Source organism: Camponotus vicinus, unplaced genomic scaffold (genome assembly GCF_025532165.1).
Source record: "Camponotus vicinus isolate PSW18456_S1 unplaced genomic scaffold, iyCamVici1.0 SCAF_8, whole genome shotgun sequence".
Classification (NCBI taxonomy): Eukaryota; Metazoa; Arthropoda; class Insecta; order Hymenoptera; family Formicidae; genus Camponotus; species Camponotus vicinus.
In genome coordinates, this window is record NW_028141980.1 from 15,608,111 (window position 1) to 15,625,351 (window position 17,241).

At 34.9% G+C, this 17,241-nt stretch overlaps 1 protein-coding gene and 1 long non-coding RNA gene across 4 annotated transcripts in view; one reads left to right on the forward strand and one right to left on the reverse strand.

The window, feature by feature from the left end:
- Nucleotides 1–17,241, forward strand: part of Vn (membrane-bound neuregulin protein vein) — a 325,672-nt gene that overhangs the window by 213,079 nt on the left and 95,352 nt on the right. For both annotated transcript variants that reach the window (XM_083107515.1, XM_083107514.1), the window contains exon 5: nucleotides 15,330–15,472. In XM_083107515.1, the coding sequence (XP_082963641.1) occupies nucleotides 15,330–15,472 (143 nt within the window). The remainder of the gene's footprint in view (nucleotides 1–15,329; nucleotides 15,473–17,241) is intronic.
- Nucleotides 1–17,241, reverse strand: part of LOC145976441 (uncharacterized) — a 135,109-nt gene that overhangs the window by 115,559 nt on the left and 2,309 nt on the right. The window lies entirely within an intron of this gene.

Sequence of the window (17,241 nt, forward strand, 5' to 3'; positions counted from 1 at the left end):
TATTATTATCATATTATATTATATATTATTATTATTATATTATTATATATTATTAGATTTCTCTTTGAAATAAATTTTATAGATACTCAATTACAGACACTGAATTATAGACATTGAAATACAGACGCTATGATTTTTAATCGAGGTCCACTAATATATACTTATACAATTTCTCGTTTCTCTACTATCCTGTATATTTTCACCTGGCCTTCTCTATATTTTCTACCTTCCACTTATATATATCTCTCTATTTTCGTCACTGTCTCTCCTCGACGCTCTGAATGGCGGTAGCAGCGCCATTGATGGGTCATGGTATTTATAATCTCGACCTCAAGCTTGTCGAGGGGACAAGTTTGCGCGCGACGAAGCTTTTGACTACCTGTGCTTGAACGCGAGCGATATTATTTCGGCGTCGCTTCGTCTCATCGAGCTTGATCCCCCGGAACGGAAAATCATCCTTTAAGGTCGCAGGGGAAGCAAAAACAGCACCATAAATCAAAGCTCTTTTTCTCTCCCACTGATGACCGGAATCTTTGATAAACACAGAGAGATGGGAAAGTCCGACCGCGACGCTGGATATACGACGCGAGAATTCCTCGACCCTGTGTGACTCGATTCCAAAGTATCGGCTACGGAATTCCAGCTGGAATTTCTGTCGATCGCGCGACCAGCATAACGAATGATTTATCGTCGCCGATACCCGGCTAGACTAGATTACTCGATGCAACGACGGGCTGGTCGCTTTTGTTTTATTAACTGGGTATCTTTATGTCGCGCTTAGATTGGAAGATGCTTTTCGAAAAGCATTTCCCATATATTAAAATTTTTTATTGCCTTTTTAAATGTACGACATATGTTCTTAAAGTTAAAAGTCTGATATTTCTTAGCTTTTCATTAGGTGATAAACCGATTTAACCGATAGATTTTTATACGAGAATTTATATTATACATAGAAATTTATAGAATAAATATTTAAAAAAGAAACCCGTTAAATTTGAAAAACACGAGAGCTTCCGAATTCGAGAGCCAACCGGGGAGGCGAGGGGGAAATTCGCAATTATCGGAGCACTTTATCGGCCCGTGCAGACGGCAAAATTTGCCCGACTTTCGTGTCGCCCGGGGATGCTGTGAGGCGCGATGCTGCGGAGAGAATCCGCTAGGAAAATTCGGCTTAACGAGGCACCGCGCGACAAGAGTTGGCCTCCCATCGGGATACGATCCCGACCATTTCTCAGAAATATCATCCCTCCGGGCTGCGGCAGGGAGATGTTTTCTCTCCCTATTCTCCGCGGTCTATCAGTTTAGTTCCGTGTTAGCTCGCGAAACACGTCAAAACTTCCGTAACACGATACATTCGCACAAATACGAATCAAGTACGAATCTCGCGTCGCGACGTCGCCTATTGATTCTACAAGTATTCAAGTATAATAACGTATGCGATCATATAATGTAAGCGTCGCCTATTGATTCTACATGTGATGAAGTATAATAATGTATGCGATCTTCAATGGGATCTCTTTCTTTCTCTCTCGCAGATTTCTCGCTTGACAGACAAGGGACTGATTGTGATATATTTTATGAGCTTTTTGTCCAAATGTCAAAAGTGTATATACATTGGTAAAGAAAATAGTTGTAATAAAAATAGAAACCTATATTTTTATAACTATATTTTTTTTACGTAAATTAATTATATTTTTTTTTATAATTGACTCTTTTTTCAGTGTATATATAATAATTCTGTAATATGAAATGAAGATAATATGAAATGAAGATAATATAAAATCTATTTAGAAATATTTTGGTAATATTTCACGTTACATTTTTAAGAAAAATATTTGATTATATTTGGCTATATTGTTTTCATATTCCAATCATAGAAATAACAACATAAGTTTAATGATTGCTTGTTGCTATGCACATTAGAAATACAATATACTTATATTGCGATAGATGGTCTTTTTTAATATTTTAAATGTATTTATTTGCCTTGTTTTTAAGACTTTCAGATACATGTTTTTAAACATAATTGCTTACATCTGTCATAAAAGAAAGAAAGAGACAGAAATTACTTTACAGGAGAAGAGTACACTCATAAGCAAGCAAAGAGATACGGTCCTGGACATGGACTGTCGCAACTAAAATTAGAAATCACGTTCGGAGTCACGTCGAAGGCTACTAAGACGCGTCACGTTGTCTAGCCATGGTTATTCATATTTCACTAACGTAACTGGTCCGTAATCGAGACGATGATCTCCAAATAACAGAATGAGTCAGCGATCAGTAACTACGAAAAATTTTTAGTCTACATCTAATTTAATATAAAATGAAAAATTGACATAAGAAAATCGTATGCAAAAAAAGTGAAAATTTCAGAGAAACTTATTTTTGCAAATAATATTAATTTACAAAAATTACAGAATAAAATTTTTGAATTTTTGTGCATTATAAATTTATAAAATATATTAATAACGCATTTTTTTGGTCTGATATAAATATTTTTCCAAAGAAATAATTTTAGAACTATGGCATTTTTTAGATAGATTTTTCATGCCAAATTTGCATACATACAAAGAAAAATACACGCAGAGACAAAAATGTCCATTAACAAAAACAGACATTAAGCGCTAGAGAATTAGCTTTAAATAAACTAACGAAACTACTAACGGCACTGTACTAATGAAACGGGCCTCCCTAACACCGAGTGGGAATTTAAATTTCATTTTTATAATATGTTATCGCGCAAATATAAATTATATCAAAGTATAGAACGATTTATATTTACTCTATAAATTTTTAACTTTTACATTATCATGTTTCGTAAATTTGTAAATAAATGTCAATTGAAATCGGGATTATTTAAATATGAATAGTAATTATCCAATAGCAATGTGTGCAAATTTAATTTGGCAAATTAATCATAAATAATGCAGGAAACGCTACAAATGCCAAATCAGAATGCGTCAATATCCATCGATCGGTAGAACAAGTGATAAGGGTAGATGGATTGTCAACCATTATTTCAAACCGCTCGCAAAATGAAGGAAAATTGTTATCAAACAAACTCATTAAATTACGTTTGTGCCGATAGCATGGAAAATCAGAGCATTTCAACTATTCAATTAGTATATATGCAGAACTTATTAAAAATCACGTGCACTGCATACACGTTCTGAATTTGTTGTCGCTATCTTTATAACATTACATACATTTTTCGATTTTCTATTAGTAATTAACTTACGAAATGCAATTTTATCGAAGCAAACTCACTTGAAATTAAATGAAGAATTTATATATTTTCAAGTCTGAAACTTAATTTGCGAAAACAAAAAACAATTCTCAATTTCGAAAAATCAAATATTCAATTACCCTCATTCAATTATTAATGCTCCGAACAAATAATTTCTTATTTAATTTGATTAATTCAAGATAATTATGTCGGTTTTTATTCCCAATCGTAGTTTGGAGAAAAGATAAGAATTTTCGTGAAACTACGATTGTGTATATATTTTATTCGTGCTTGTAAAGTCGATTTTTCTTTCGACTTCTATCTATATGGCTTAGAAAACGCACGCGACTCTTGACACACTTCGTGTGTATAAACGTCTTGGACGCTTTCTGCCGCATTGAAAACGATTTCCACTTATCGATACAATACACCCTTGGGGGAGCGTCGACAGACGGAACAGATGGAAAGATGCCTTCGTGCGCGGTGAGGACGTCGACGCGCAAAGGAAAAAAGGGCGAGCGTACGAAAGACGAGGAGCCTGTGGGATGACAGAGAGAGCAGGAAAAGGGGTAGAGAGAGGAAAAGAGAAAAAAAGAAAAAGACAGAGAGAAAGAGGGAGAGGGAGATTCTATTCAACCGGCAGAGGCATTAACACAACGAGGCAAGTCGCCCAAAGAAAACCATTAACTACTTCTACAGGATGGAAGAAAAACAGACTTTGGAAAGCGAGAGGAGAGGAAACGGAAGGAAGGATAGGAAGGGAGGATAGGAAGATTCTCTCCCTTTCCCTCTCTCTATCTCTTTCCCTCTCGTTCGATATTCCCTTTCATTGCCTTTTCGTCCGGACCTTTCCGCTTTTGTGGGATGTATCTTCCTTTCTTCGGTTTTCACGACACGCCGTTTCCATTACAAGACTGATAGTTTTGCCGCGCTTGTTCGCAGCTGACATTCACCATTAGGAATCCATTTTCCCTGGCCGGTCAATCGAATTGCAACATTTCGCGGCATTTGATGCGAGCCATCGCGGAAACTCGAGAATGAGAAACTTCTGTCTGTACGACACAAGGTGCATGGATGTATCCACGACAGGCGATACATTTCCTATCCTGCCCCGATAAGATAAAAGCATCGATGAAAATCGCGAGGATCACCAAGTCTGTTGCAGAATTACAGATGCACGATCGCAAGGGATCAAAACACGCGGAAAAATCGCTCATTTCGATTACGTATAGTCTATTTAAAAGCCTTCTCTGATATCTATCTGAGCCGTTGAGACTAAATAATTAATATTTTTCTTCGCGATGCCAAAACAAAGGATATATGATGACAGAAAGTTTAAATTACTAGTTAAAATCCAGACACTTTTCGTTTTAAAATGCAATGTGATGCTTTAAATATATCCATTTCATGTTATATTTAGATTCGATTTATCAGAGAAAAGATTTTCTCGCATAAGAAATAGATCGCTCCTCGAGAACTAAATTTTCTCGTAAATATTTACGAGTGAATTAATAATATTTAAAACTTCAAATATATAAGTGAAGACGCTAAACTCCGATCTCGAATCTTTTTCCCTCGTCGCTTTACTCCGACTTCGTTTAAATTGCTGCCACCGCTGCGGCATATTTCCCGACAGTGACGACAAAAAGAGACAGGGGGCAAACGGCGGAGAACGCGAGCGGTAAATTAAGCGTAATGCTCGCGTCGCGACGCTGGCATTGCTTCTAGGAGCTACGCGAATGCAATTCGCACCAAATGTTCGGCGACTCGACGCTTTATTTCCCTCGTCTTCCTATCATTCTCGCTTTTTTAAGCATCCCCTGTATCTCCATTTCCTTCCTTCCTTCCTTATTTACTTTTTCTTCCTTTTTCCATTTATCTTCCATTTGACCGAAAATCCAAGAGGAGCGAGAAAAAGAAAAAAGAGTCGTTGGAAAATAAAGCGGGCGAATAACGAAGAACTTAATATAAGTTAATAACCGGTGTTTTGTATTGTTCACTTGACGCTTGTACGTGAGAATTACGGCGAAGTAGCCGCAATTATTACTCGCGTTTTCCCAACTGCGTGTACTTTATTGCGGTAAGCGAATTCCCGCGAAATATTCACAAATCCTGAGAGAATCTTTAGTAAACAGAAAATTTTATAAGCTCTTTATGGGCTTTATGGTTTATGTATTGAAAATATTTCTTTCATTATCCAATAATTTCACACAAAATGTTCTGGCATAATTAATCTAAATGGCAAGCAGCTGATTTTTAAAATATTTCCATAAAATTGTTAAAAGAAATTTTGAATAAGATACATCTTTAATGAAAATAATTCACGCAAATGAAAGAGTATATTTATAAACATTAAAATACGATGAATCATTTTTTTGCATTATATTTAAAACAATAGATATTTTTTAATGATCATCCATCGTCTAGGGATTGACTGCAAAAATTATATAACTTAAAATCCTAATTTAAGAAATAATTTAATACAGAAGTCCGTCACGTTAATCGTATGATAATCGATTCGCACCTGCCTTTGTTATCATACGAGTTATCGCGTAACTCGCAAAGTTCGCAAAGTGTATTCACTTAGGATCATCGCAGAAACCCATTCTTAAGTCTAATACCACCTAAGCTTTGAAGTTACTGTCTAATCCGACTATCACTGATGCAACTTGCCAGAATATCGGAATATGTATAATCCGAAACATTCCTGCAATTCTAAAATGCTATTTAATATGTATATTTTCTTATTTCATTCATAAATATTTTAAATTATGTTAAAATATTTTATTTTCTATAATATATATACTCCTGGACAAAATTAAAGCATAATTTTTTTTTACTTTTTCTTTAAAAGCTGATATTTAAATTTTAACGAAAAATTTTAAAGAAAAAGTGAAAAAAAATTATGCGTTAATTTTGTCCAAGAGTATATATATATATATATATATATATATATATATATATATATTTAATATTTTATTTTATTTAATATTTTATTTTAATATTTTATATTATATTTTATATATTTAATTTTATATAAAATTTATATATGTATATATATATATACATTTTATATATATAAATTTTCGATATAATTCAAAACAGGACGATATTTCTTGTTAAAAACTGAAATAACTTTTTCTTTTAAAAATAGAGATGAAAATAATTTTTAAATTATAAACAATAACGGAAAAAAGAATAAATTAAACTTTAAAAATACGCGCAAAATCGAGAGCTGACAATCTTCAGTTTACTTTTAACTTTATTTTGATAAATATATATTTTTAATTCTTGTGTACCTTAATAATTAAAACTTTAATAAACGTAAAATAATATTTAATTACACATATTTTAAAATAATATCGTCTGCGTTTTTGATGGAAAATATCGTGCTGTTTATTAGATTTGCATTTTATTAGATTATTGTTTTTGATATACATATTTTCTACATTAAAGATACATAAATAATACCTGATAAACAGATATTATTGCAGGCATCATATTGCCTATATTAAATCATTTGTAATATCATTAAACCGTAATAATTTATTATCATTGAGTTTCGATCAATTAGTGTAACGTCACATGATGCCATCACTTTAATTCGGAAATCCCTCAACCGGCGACAGAATCGATAACAGCCAATGGCACTCGCGTCATCGACGCGAGATATCCCGTTTTTTAACGCTTAAATGCTTAAAATACAAGCGGCAGCTCTAAAATTCCGCATAAGTTTCGACAAGTTTCGACCGATATAACTTTGTACACTCTTGCTCATCGCGTTCGCCGCGTATCCGAGAGCGGTTGTGTAGTCTGCGTTTGATCTCTTGACGCAAGGGGTGGAGAGGAGGAGGAGGAGGAGGGGGGAGAGAAGGGGGCTTCGCAACTCTTGCGCGATTCGGTAAACGGAAACTGGAAATAGCTCGAAGAAATCTCAAGAGACTCGCGGGGTCGCGCTAACCGAATGTCGTCGCGCATGTTTTCCCTTCTCCACGCGTGATTTAATTAAAAACAAACGGTGCGCTTATGAAACTACGTGACTAATTATTTTACGGATAATAGCCAATTATGCGAGATGAATTTTAATCGCCGAACGAGAGATTCCAACGAGTCTCGTAAAGTTGAATTCATCGCACTTTCTTTGTCTCTCTCTCTCTTCCCCCTCCTCTCTCTCTTTCTCTGTCAACGTTCAGTATGCACACATAAAACTGCAACAAATATTTATACGATAAACAAGCGGAATTGCAATTGAGATTTAATTACCGCGTTATATACAATCAGTATGGACAAAATATCAAACGTTCTCGAATCACCACTGTTAAAATTATTAAATTACAATTTTATGCGAAACTAATATCACTTGAAAATCTGTTTTTACATTTTCGATATATTTCCTAAACTTTTTTGGCAATAGTTAGATTTTCATACGTTTGAATAATAATTTGATAAATGACAATAAAAAAAAACACGATATTTTTCTAGGGAAAAAAATGAAATTTTTTTCTGAAATTGAAAATATAGTTAGATATTAGATGTAAAATAATTCGGTCAATCGGTATCTCAATTCAGATTAATTTGTGTTTCTCGTAGATAATTTAAAAAGGAATAGCTCTCTCTTTCCCCTCCACCTCTCTCTCTCTCTCTCTCTCTCTCTCTCTCTCTCTCTTTCTATTCTTTATAAAAGTAATGAAGAATGTTGACGCAAGTAAGTGTGCATAGAATTGAACTCTTTACACTCGTGATTCATCGTGTGTCTCTGTTTTTCTCAGAGATAGAGAGAGAGAAAGAAAGAGATGATATAGCAGACGCTCGAGCAATCCTTTTCCGACGCTTCAACGGGAAAACGCAGCAGCCTCGGAATAGCCCGAAGAGATTTAAACAAGTCGGCTACACGTGTAGAGTACGGTTGCGAGATGGGACGGGATCGCTCTCGTGGTATTTCATTGAAAACCACGAGAGATCTCGGGCCTCGTCATAACGGCGGGAGCTTCGACCGCAGCCTCAACCCCATGCGAATAAGCCGGTCCTCTCTCTTTCTCTCTCTCCGTAACTCTCGCACGATTCGAGTAACTACGGAATCCAATTCGAGCGCGAGACTCCGAATTCGCTCCGATTTGTGATACCCACGGACGTAGCAGAGGGAATACTTTGGCCATCTGCCTAGCGCATCGTTAGAAGATGGATCGACTTCGCATCGCGCTGTCAAAGAAAGGCGGGAAGGGAAGGACGAGGCGGGGCGAGACGCGGTAACTAGCCGCAGAGACGTAACGAGATGAAAGAAGAGCGTTAAGAGCGACGGGGCGAGAGCTATGAACGAAGTGTGTACGATATAAATAGAAATCTAATCCTCTCTCGGTCGCCCCCTTGGTTCTTCTTTTCCGCGCATTCGCCTCGTTGCGTTATTCCCTCCCTCTCCTCCCTCTCTTCTTTTTCGGATGCTCTCTTCTCCCCTTCAACCCAACGATATATACAACACGACTGAGCGGAGAGTACCGGTAGTCTAGACGGAGTGTCGATTTTTACCGCGACACCGAATTAGAAACTTCGCTCTTTCTCTCTTCACCCTCCCTCCTTTCGCTCTCTTTTTTCTGTCAGTCGCACGATAACTCGCCCTCTCTTTCCACCTCTTTCTACTGTTTCTTTTTGGTCGTTCTCTCATAGCCGTATGCTGTCCTCGTTGTGCATCCACTTGTTTCACGCTACCTCTCTTACTCGCGGACGTGTGTATCTCGTAAACACATGCATGTGAAATTGCTTAAAGGGGATGAGCACAGGCGTTTACGAGATGCTCGTCGAATTTATACTCTGAACATGAATATCGACAGATTCCCCGTTGGAAACCAATTATCAGAAACTGTTGGGAAATATCTAACATTAATTAAGCCTTTTAGCTGTACATATTATAAGACTATTTCCAGCAACGTCAGATATAATTTGATGATAATGTAAAATTTTTGTGGATTCATGAAATTCTTTATCTTCCATAATTTATATTACTCATTTTTTCAGTTGTAATTTTAGATGACGAGCTTTGCACACACATGGAATATACATAATGTATGTGTTATTAAATATAAATTCTATATTTCAAGAGCCACACATTTATTACGTAGCTGCGTGAGGCGAAAATGTCAAACAACAATCCGAAGTAAAATCCGAATATTATTGGAACACGATATGTATTGTCCGATGAATATAAAAATAACGCTTCATTAAACCGCGATTATTAAATCGTTTTTGACCTGCTTGAATTACGCAAACGCGGCGAAGGATGAGTAAAAGGATCGGTGCGCATCGACTGCATTTCGGCGAATGATACATTAATTGCCGGAAAAGCAATTCGAAATGACAGGCGCCGCGTGTCCCGCGGAATAATCAACGTTTTAATGTTGCGATAGGAGATAAGCGCGTCCGCAAAGTCGCCGTCGCGCCAATTATCCGTTACAATATTTGCACGGTCGCGTGTATGCATCCGGCGACAGGCTCATTTTACAAATTGCAACCGTTGCTGCATCCGCCAAACAAAGATTCAGCACAATTCAAGCGTGCTTCGTCCTCTCCATTCGCGCGTTTACGCCGCAATTAATCTCGCGCCGGCATCTCTTTGTGAAGATCGCGGTCAGAGACTGTTTAAACGCCACTCGCATAATGCTACGCTGACCATTCGCGATTTTCCGCGTAATTTATAGCCGCGCTGCAAGCGGATTTCATTGCGTTCAACAGAAAAAAGGGTCGTGTAATCCGTCCGCCATTGATCGAATCTACATAAAATTCACGCTTGACGGTCGTCACTGCGAATTAATCCCATAAAGTATTTTATGTTATGTGTTCTTACTGTCATATTCGCGAATTTCTCTCTCTCTCACACGAAACTTATTTTCGCAAATGATCTTTTTCTCGTTTTTACGTAGCTTTATTTAATTCTATTCATTTCTCGAAAATTGAATCATTCTAATATATTATTATTAAACACCAAGTGAAATATAGAAGGCAAAACTCATTGATAAATATGTAAATTTAAAATGCTTCAAAAAATACATCAAATGATGCAAGTATTGTAATATTTGTCATGGTTTCATATTTTTCATGCTTCTTTTTAATATGGATAATTAATCGCATTTTTGTTATTATATAGATACTATATTAAATCTATATTAATGATGTCAAGAAATGCGATGAGCTATAAAGCTGATATAAAAGTACTTGCCAAGGAACAGTTGTGTCTAACAGCTTGAATTGGCCTTGGAATTATTGCTTTGACTTTTCTAAGAAAACGAATTAAAATTGTTTATTTTTATCTTTACTTTTATTTCATTATACTATTTTTCTGTTTCTTTTACATTTGCAACGTTTTGCAATGTTTATAATAATATTTAGTATAATATCTAATAATATTTAGTAGAAAATTTTCAGCAAATGTCATATAATCGATATCAAAAATTTTCGCAAAGAGCACAATCAAAATATAAGACTTTTTTATTATATGACAAATCTATTCACTTGCGACCGAGCTTGCGATACATTTCGACCAGCGAGAAAATTGTTAGCCGGTAAAGGTCCAGTAAAGACAGTTAAAATATGCACACATTTAATTATAACGCGCAATATATTCCGCGGAGCTTCCTTTTCTACGACCTTTGACATTGATATGTCGAGCAACGGAAGATAAAATGGTAGTCGGGAATCTTTTCCCAGGTCCAACAAGAGGAATATGAAGATATATAAATGAAATGAAATCTGTTAGCAGAGAGAAATTTCTAACGTCATGACACGCCTTTTACTGTGTATTGTTGTATTTTTAAAGAGAAATGCTTTTTTTTTCTTGAAATAGGCAATATTCTTTCACATTTTGATAGCTAAAAATGAAGAGAATCCCATTGATTATATTATATTGTTCTGAAATATACGATTTCTCCGAATTTTCGAGACTTGCGAAATAATTTCGATAATTTGCATTCAAATAAAATGCTAAATATACACAGATATAACTAAACATATAGTATAGAGCGTAGGAAATCTATTAAAATTTTTAATATTTTATTACAATATTAAAAATGCGTTATATAAATATTTCATTATAATATTATTTATCTTTTCATATTTTTCAATTTTATAAAATATTCTGATTTATTATTTTTTAATATTCTGAAATTTAATCAGAGATAGTGATCCGCAAAAAATTAATGACGATGAAATTTTAAATGTGAAATTGACCTCGATTTTTATATTTTTCAAAATCAAAGAGAGATCGCGAACAGACTGACCTAAATTGAAAAACTACGTTTTTTACAGCCTATTTTAATCCTGCTTGTAATCTAATCAATTGTATGAAATTTAAAATGGAATAAAATTTTATATCGACACACATATATCAGAAGAATTAACTTTTTGTGGATCGCAATTTTAGATTAACAAGTGAGTGTTTTTTTTTTATTTTTGCAAGTGTTTTATTTTTTAGCAAAATTTGGTGAAAATATGTCAATTAAAAATGTCATAGCACCCACGCAAAAGTTTTTACACCTTTATAAAAATATGTGAAAAATAGAATATATAATTTCAGTAAGTTCAAAATTTAAGAGCAAGTTTTACATTTATTCCCGTGATAAATGGAATCTATATATTTTTCTATGCTAATATAATATCAAAATTTAAATGAAATTAAATTGAAATGAAATTAAAATTAAATTGATTGATATTATTTTAGTTTTCAATCTCTGGTATCGAAAGATATTGAGTGAATTTAAAAAAAAAACGAAGCGTGAATCATCTATGCGATTGATTCCGATTTAAAGTACTTTAGTTGGCCTCGTCGATTGAGTTTTAATGTTATACATTGCGCACTTGAACTTATTAAATTTGTCCCTCTCGCACATTCCCGAAAATATGGAACTTTGGTGGACGCGAAGATCGCACGGAAAAAGTCGAGTTTGTCCCGAATAAAAAGAGTCCAGAAATTTCAAGTCGTTCTCCACTATGGCATAAAGTTGCACCGCGTGGATATTCGAGTTCCTGATTTTCCCCGGAGAACGGGTAAGAACTTCTTGGCCTTTTCCGAACTTTATGGAATCTCTTTGAGCAGGCCGATTCGGATTTCGAAATTCCCGGCGAAGATAATAATAAGTTAATCCCCCGCCTCTCTTCCACGATGGTCCAAAGTTATCCAGACGTGGCGATATTGCGCGACTCCGCGACTTCCGCTTCCCCCTCCCCCGTCCCCTTTCTCTCTTTCTTCTGTCTCCTCGACAAATCGACCGTCTAATTCCATTATTCGACGCCGATAAACTCGATCTAACCGTGAAATAAGTTAACACGCCATTTGACGATTTACGAATAGATAAAACTATACGAAAACATGTTGGCAAAAGGAAAAAATGAATAAATTTAAAAGAGTGTCAAGTGCCTATGTTCCCTATAATCCTAGTTAACTGATACATTAACACAGTTGCAATTATAAAGATGCTAATGAATCTGTGAGAAAAATTGCTTTTAAAAAGATGTTTCATGACACTAATCTATTCAGGCCCGGTTGCACCAACATTATTTTAGCTTTAAGCGAAACTTAAATATATGTCTGTCTTTATTTATTTAGAAAGAAAAAGATAGACATATCTTTAAGTCTCGCTTAAAGCTAAAATAACGTTGGTGCAACCGGGCCTCAGTCCATTTTTAAAGGTAATAAAATTAAATCCAAGATTGCAACTTGTTACTCGATTTTGGAATTAGAAACCTTGAGTCTACAAAATTGACTCAATATGTTTTTTTCTATTTATTGTTATTTATTTATCACTAAACATTTTGAAAATTAAATTATATTTTATCGCATCTTTCTTTTAAAAAATTTTAAACTTATATATTGTAATATATACATCTCTCACTCATTTAGCAGCATAATATTTTTCTGTCGCAAAAACTTCCTTCTCTCTAATAAAGTTAATTATGAGAAATGTCCCTACACAGAATGTGCAAAGGCTTTATTTTATCAAAGTGATTTCCATCGTTCATGAATTCCCGCTCTAAACGACGTATACTACATAACAATTATTGGTTTACCGAGAATATCTTTCGGAGCCTTCTGTACCGCTTGCGGATTAATTCTCCTCTTTCACATTCGAAAATTACATTGCGATCATGCGACTACGTTTAATTTCATTAGTGTGCTACCTACAAATTCTCTCTACACTGAAAAAAAGGCTTGGTTATAATAATCCAAACTTGATAAATGTTACCCACCGCTGTGGTGAAATAGTTTCAACTAAACGTATAGGTGATTAAGACGAAATTATTTAATTATTTTTAATATTTAGTGAACTCAATTAAACGTAAAATATTTATAACCATTTTTGGAAAATGTTTATAACTATTACTAAATATTTTGTTATTATTATCATACTTGATGATAATAAAAACTAAATATTTCAAAAAATGCATTACTAAATGCATCTCATAGATTTACCCAGAATTTTTTTTTCAGTGTACCTCTCCCTCTTTCTTTCTCTCTTTCTTCGTATAATCCCCCAGTTGCGTAATGACGGAGTTTTCAGCACGAGCAATCAACCCAGTAATTGAAATACAACTTAGGAACAGCTTAGAGTAACGTAAGCGCAATATCACATGGAGTCTTGTCGAGGGGTAAACCGCTGATCAAAATTGTGTACACTAATGCCTACTAATGCCCAATTCCTGGGCATTACTGCTAAATTTTTAAAATTTAATAATTTAAATTTTAATAAATTTAAAATTATTATTTGGAAGAAAAGACTTGATAATACTTTAATAACGTCCATAATACGCATTAATACTTCAATAAAACCTAATAATGCCCAAGTAATGCCCAAACAATGCCCAGTAATGCCTCAAATCTGTACACCACAATGCCCTCAGCGGTTTTACCCCTCGAGTCTTGTAATTCGTGAAATCTTGTAACGCGCGGTAATAACTGTAAGAAGAAAGAGAGAAAGAGAATGAGAGATTTTGCGACTGACGGGAAGGTAATATGGGGCGGAAAATTTTCGATGGTTAAAATCACACCCACCCTTTCGTTCGTAATAGCGAGTGCCGGTCGGGGGCACCGAAAACTCTCATCGCGGCTAATAACGAACCGAATTCCCGATTTGCAGTTCGCCAACCGAGCTTATTGAACCATTACCGCGGCACACGTCAACAGCTCCGCTCTCTCTTTCTCTCTCCTTGCATTGGCAAATCGACTATTTAATTCCGTTATCGACGCGTCGATAAATTCGCTGTAATGCGAACCGCCCGCGACGGTTAATTCCGGGACCGTCGTGCACCGAGCGACGATTGACGAAATGAAAAACGGTTAAGTCGATTGATGAACGTGCGTGCACAGATTTGTGAACACGATAATTAAAGTCCGGATTTTGTTACGACTGACAATCAAATCCGGCCAAATACGATGATTCGTATATATGCGCAATTGAATAATCGAATGGGATGCGCCATCCTTTCAACTTCTCTCTCTATCATTTCAAATGTAATAATTTTCAATTTTCCCTTTAAGTTTTTAAATTCTTTTTCTCCCGTAACATTATTGATAGGATAAGTCGAAATAAAAGTCGAAATACGGAGAGAAAGAAAGAGAAAAGAGAGATGGTTATTTTAGCTTACTACAATATACATTATCAATTAAATTTATCTTAGATTTTATTATGTTATCGAATGACTATAGTGGTGGGCAAATTTAGCATAAAATACTACGACGATTTTTTGTTAAAATAGACGGACTTTTTAATTTACAGGCGGAGATCGATTCGTATATATGCGCAATTGAATAATCGAATGGGATGCGTCGTCCTTTCGACTTCTCTCTCTATCATTTCAAATGTAATAATTTTTAATCCCTTTAAGTTTTTAAATTCTTTTTCCCCTGTAACATTATTGATAGGATAAGTCGAAATGAAAGTCGAAATACGGAGAGAAAGAAAGAGAAAAGAGAGATGGTTATTTTAGCTTACTATAATATACATTATCAATTAAATTTATCTTAGATTTTATTATGTTATCGAATGACTATAGTGGTGGGCAAATTTAGCATAAAATACTACGACGATTTTTTGTTTAAATAGACAAACTTTTTGATTTACAGGCGGAGATCGAAAGTCGTGATATCCTCCGCGAAGCCTGAGGACAGTGGCAGATACGAATGCGTGGCTGAGAGTACTTCCGGTCATCGGGCTTCACTCGCAGCCCAACTTCTAGTCGCTCATGATACCAGAATTGCGGAAACAAGTGAGTAGACTACCAATATTTTCCTTGCTCGCTCATTAAAAATATATGTAAAAATTTTTACGATAGAGTAAAGAGGTCTCGCTTATATTATTCACGAATATTAACATTTTTTATCTCTCTCTCCCTTAGTTAAGTTTAATTATCTAATTAATTTTAAAATATTTCTAATATAAAATATAACGCATTCAAAGATATCGATATTCAGGTTAGTCGCAAATGCATCACGATTAATGGGATTGTTTGTCATAGAATCAAAATTATAAAATAGAATGATAATAAGATATACCAAATGTCGAGAATCGCTGGAAAAATAACAGGTTTCATCGATCCTATTAATCTAGAAACAATACGTTTTCGAAATTGATTGGCAAAGATTGCTAACCGTTGAATGCTGACTTTCGTGAGGGAATTGGGACGTATACACACCTGTCGATATCTTATGCAAAGCATTCAGATAAAAGCCTTTCGGATTTTCATCTGACGTTATCGTAGTCTCGCTTGTCACGATATGCAAAAATGCAAGATTCATCGTATATCTGTATGTCCTGAATCGTTCTATATAAACTAAAAAAAATCTACGATCTTTTTCGAAGCAAAGCTATGTTTGAGAAAGTATTTCGAGTACTGCTATTGGTCGCAAATCGATCCATTATTCATAATAAAGAGGATGAATCAATAATGCACTGCTTTTTCCGAATGAAAAAATTATTCGACGATACCAAAAAATAAAATCTTGTGCTTATTCGTCCCGTGAAAAAAAAACGATATTTCGATATTTATACGACACGAAAATTCCATTGAATAAAGTATCGACTCGGTGTTTTTACATTCGAAGAATGTGGGAAGAAGTCTAGCGGGGCAGGGGGTTTCCTTTATATATCTCTTTCAACATATACCCACGTCAAATTATTTCTAGCTCTTTTCCTTTTTTTACCCATCGAGAGCAACGAAACGAAATTCAAACGCAAGCTGCTTTTCCAATTTTCAGAGCATTAAAATATAACATCTATATGTGATGCAAATATCGCGTTGTTTATTCGAAGCGAATTGCTCATAATGTAAAAAACTGCACGATGAAAATCGATTATTCGAGCAGACTACCAAGAAATTATTTCATATTTTTGCTTTTTCTTTTTTTTACGTTCCGAGTTTTACCTACAGTTTGCATGAAAAGTTAAGAAGGAAACAAAAATGAAACTTATAATTAAGAAAGCGAAACAATTTTTAACTGGTCAGCTTTCATTGGAAAAAAAGAGCGAGGGCACGAATTTTAAATTAAAATTGCTTCAAAATTTTATTCATTAAAAATAATAGAATCTTTCATAATAATTTCTACATTAAAAATAATAGAATTTTTCATAATAATTTCTACATTATAATGCACACATAAATAGTGTTGTCTTGAAAGAAATTTTCAATTTTAATATAATAACTTGCCTTCTCTTTTTTATACAAAAGCCGCCAAACTTAGCGTATTTAATTCTAGCGAAAGCATCATCCTATGAAACGGGGCAGGCACATTCTGTTCGTAGCCGACATATGCATAAAACCGACGCCTCTCTTCGCAATTTCATGGCAACGATTGCTCGCTTTATCTCGAAGGCAACGGTATTCAAAACGTTTCTCGTAATCGTTGCGGAAACGACGAGTTTCAAACCCCTTTCTCGCGCGCGCGCGCGAAACAAGCAATGTCCGTTTACGGAGTAGTATACGAGCGATCGCTTCGTTGACGTTGCGTCTTTTATGACCACCCTATCTCTCGCGTAACG